This window comes from Limulus polyphemus, unplaced genomic scaffold (genome assembly GCF_000517525.1).
Source record: "Limulus polyphemus unplaced genomic scaffold, Limulus_polyphemus-2.1.2 Scaffold4941, whole genome shotgun sequence".
Taxonomy (NCBI): domain Eukaryota; kingdom Metazoa; phylum Arthropoda; class Merostomata; order Xiphosura; family Limulidae; genus Limulus; species Limulus polyphemus.
The window spans coordinates 63,673-67,782 of NW_013670551.1; the positions used below are offsets into that span (position 1 = coordinate 63,673).

At 35.3% G+C, this 4,110-nt stretch overlaps 1 protein-coding gene across 1 annotated transcript in view; it reads left to right on the top strand.

Annotated features, from left to right (window-relative positions):
* LOC111088990 (SH3 and multiple ankyrin repeat domains protein 3-like) overlaps positions 1-4,110 on the top strand; it is a gene marked incomplete at its 3' end in the record, with an annotated part of 35,009 nt that overhangs the window by 21,850 nt on the left and 9,049 nt on the right. Inside the window, exon 3 of the mRNA XM_022400499.1 lies at positions 2,881-2,989. Within this exon, the coding sequence (XP_022256207.1) occupies positions 2,881-2,989 (109 nt within the window). The remainder of the gene's footprint in view (positions 1-2,880; positions 2,990-4,110) is intronic.

The window sequence follows — 4,110 nt, forward strand, 5'->3', positions numbered from 1 at the left end:
TTTTACATCAATAGTGGGATCTATAGTACGACAACAGATGGACAGTTTTACATCAATAGTGTGATCTATAGTACGACAACAGATGGGCGGTCTTACATCAATAGCACATGGATCTGTTTAATGACGTGGTGATACGTTAATAGGTTATACGATTGTTGACATGTTGTTGGTGCTCATTATATCTTGGTTCTGGTAAGTGACATGGTGATATGTTAATAGGTTACACAATTATTGGTATGGTGCTGTTGCTCTTTTTAACACCTTAGATCTGTCTAATGACATAATGATGCGATAATGGGTTACCGCTGATTTCTCAAAGCCCGTTCCCTTGGCTGTGTTGGTGCTCATTATGACTTCTTGCTTCTGGTTACTGACATGGTGATACAGTTGTTGGGTACTTTGTCTTACATACAAGTAGTGAATGCAGGAGTTTTAGTATAGCTGCATCGGAAAAAGTATTTGTTAGGCTTAAAGTATAATCATTATCGTTATACTACTCTCACAAAAAATATACAAAATAATCATAACTAAATATTAGATTTTGTCAAAATTTCGTAATAGGAAGTTTAGTTTAGAAAATGGGGGGGGGGGGCATTTCCCGATGTTTGATGATAAAGCTGTAAAGATCGCTTATGAATTTATCATATAAGTATGAGTAGAAGCGAAAATATATTTATGAGAATAAATCTTCTCCTCGTGTACTTGGAGTACTTCAGTATTGATGGTTTGTGTTTAAACTGAATCTGAAACTCCATGAACGGTTTCTGATAACTCAAGGTAACTCTGGCACTTGCCCCCCTGGATTATCTAACCAAAAATTGAAAGAGTTTGTTTAGGATTTCGCGCAATGCTACACGAGGGCTATCTGCGCTAGCCGTCCCTAATTTAGCAGTGTAAGACTAGAGGGAAGGCAGCTAGTCATCACCACCCACCGCCAACTCTTGGGCTACTCTTTTACCAACGAATAGTGGTATTGACCGTCACATTATAACGCCCCCACGGCTGAAAGGGCGAGCATGTTTGGTGTGAGAGGGGGGGGATTCGAACCCGCGACTTCGTTGAATAACACAAATCGGTTACATTTAGATTACTAGTTAAGGTCTCAGCTTTAAAATGATCAGAATGATGAAGTTGAGCCTTTAGGGAAGGAATTTGTTATAGTCAAATTACATCAGGCCAGAAACTGCGACTTCAAATTCTAGGTAATCCAGTGAATGTTGAACCTTTGGATCTATTAACGCATAGTTGCCCAAAGCCTATCTGCGCATAACCGCTCCTAATTCTGAAACGATAAACTAGAGTGAAGACAGCACCCACCGCCAAATCTGGGCTGTTCTCGTCTGTCATCAAAATAATGGAATTTGACTGTAATTTTAGAGCATATCCACGGCCTCAAAGTGTAGAGTGCACTGATGCGGCAACGGGACGCGAATTGCAGCCCGAACCCGCTAACCTTTAGGTCACACCCGACCATAATATATAAGGATAAAAACAGTTACATTTTCAGTCTTCTTATGAAATACTGTCGTCTCTGGTGCCCCCGCTTAGTCGCTTCCTTTTACTGTCTCGAAACACCAGTTGCCATAGTTCTCTGTATTGGCAAGTCCGCTCTGCGTCGTCTCACACTTTATTTAACAGAACAAACATTGTTTCAAGAACTCTGCTGATCTAATGATTGTCTCTGAAACCTCGCGTTTCATTACTCAACTTAGTGGTCACGTGACAAGCAGTTTAACCAATCAAAAAAAGTTAGACAGCTTTTATTTTGAATGAGGGGAATATGTGATATATATAAGATTTGGTTGTTGTTAAACGCAAAGCTCCACAAAGGACTATCTGTGCTATATCTACAACAGGTATCGAAACCCGACATTTAGGTTAGTGAGCCTGCTTACTTCCGTTGAGCCACTGGACGAAACACAGAAGATAATCTATTTTATTATCTGTTGTTGTTTTTTAAACAAAAAGTTTAAATTGAAAAAACAAAACTTGTAAGTTATATTTATTTTCATTTAAACTATGATTTCAAATATAAATTTTGTCAAAACGTATTTGTTTTCTGTTTTTTATATACTGATACTGAAGAGTAGTCTATGATGTTACGAAAGCAGTAAAATAAAATAAAAAACATTTAAATAATGCGTATTGTGAAAATAATTTAATAATAATTTAAGTTTCGATAATAATATAAACGCTCCCCAGTGGCACAGCGGTATGTCTTAGGACTTACAACTCTAGAAACCGGGTTTCGATACCCGTGGTGGGCACAGCACAGATAACCTATTGTGTAGCTTTGTGCTTAATTGCAAATAAGCAAACAATATAATATAAACGAACATAAAATTCCTTGTCACGCTCAGAACACAGTTAAAAATTGTGAAGTTCGGTTGATCACAGCTACCGTTTAATTTTATGTATATTATTTTACTATATAAAAAACTAATTTTTATTAATTCATGTCGTTCACAGTTTAATTAGATTCAAACTTTGTAAGATATGAACAGTGATTTCTATATTAGAGAAACTGAGCGCAGATTTTCTTACTTGCACGTGGATGGACAAGTTCCAGACGAACCCTACATTTTTAAACGTGAATATTAAAGTCACTTTATTGACTTTATTCCGTAAAAGAAAAACTTATCTTTATCATGTCGCTTTCTCGGTGACCACAGACAGAAATTATGTTAAAAACATCATAATAAAATAATGATATTTCATTACATGTTTCCGTATTTATTACTTATATTACTTATACCTTATCAAAATAACGGTTTCTATTCGCTAAACGGTTATCGAGAGAACCAATTGTTGTTTTTACTTATAACAATTGGGCGCGTGCGCAATAATGAACTAAATTTCTCTTTGCTTTTCTTTATTCAGAGCACTCTGCGGCGTTTTACAGAGCACGTCAAAAACGGAAACATTGAGAAAATCGAAAAATTCTTCCTCAAAGGACTGGATCCAAATTTCCAGTGCCCAGACAACCGAGGTACGTTCTCCAAGGGCTAAAATAAGCCTCTTCACGTTCCATTTATTTTATTGTTCCGTTAACAAGTATTGAAAAGCTAATGTCTAGACGTTGAATTATACTACAGACTAGCTTGCTAACCCTAACAACTTCTTTTACCTTCTTAATTATTAGATAAGACTTCTAATGTTTTCATCACTGCGCCCTTATTTGACGGCAGCACTTCTAAAAATATCATTTTGAATGCGTAATTAGATGAAATTATCTGTCTTCTTTGTTAAACGTCACACAAGTATATTTCCAGCCTCCAGAAGAAACGGAAAGGAAAATGCAATGGAAAAATTTCAGTTTTTTGTGTGTGCGCATGATTTACGATGTTGCGAAATAATGAGATAAACTAATGAAATTTGTTTCGCGTTTTAGAGAGTTCTTAAATTTTGAAAGCTGCTCTTAACGGTTCATTAAACAGAAGAAATTATATTCCAAATGTGACAGAAGCACCAACTTGCCTAACAACGAATCTTTCGGAGTCTCTGAGTAATGTAAACAAATCTTGAATACAGTTACGCTGTTAATCACACACACACACACACAAACAAATATTTATTTTTTACTGAACGTGCAAATAATTATTTAAATTAAATTCGTTCGTACATAAGAAACGTGTTTAACTCAACCGAACTTTCCAAATTATTGTTTGTTTTGTTTCAATACAGATAAATATTTATAACTTTACGTAGCAAATAGTAAATAATAAGGGAATTATTATTTTTCCATAAATTCGTGATATACGTAAAATGTGGTATATATATATTTTTTTTTCAACTGTAAATGTTTTAGCCACCAGAAGGCACCACAGAAAAACTTAACAAATAGTATATTGTTACGTATCTGCTTGTTTGATAATTTGCCGTAAAAATTCTTTCCGAGAAACTTCAGCGATACAAGTCCTTTCTTAATTAAAACTAGTTTATTCTTTCTCGATACCACTTTGCAATACACTTAATTTCCACAGTCACTTTAACTTAGCTATAATGCACAGCGATTTACACACTTTATTTACGGCTTGACTCGATTATCCGTCTCTATATCTGTCTATCTGCAATTATATCTCCGCTTTATTTGCTGGGCTTATATACTAA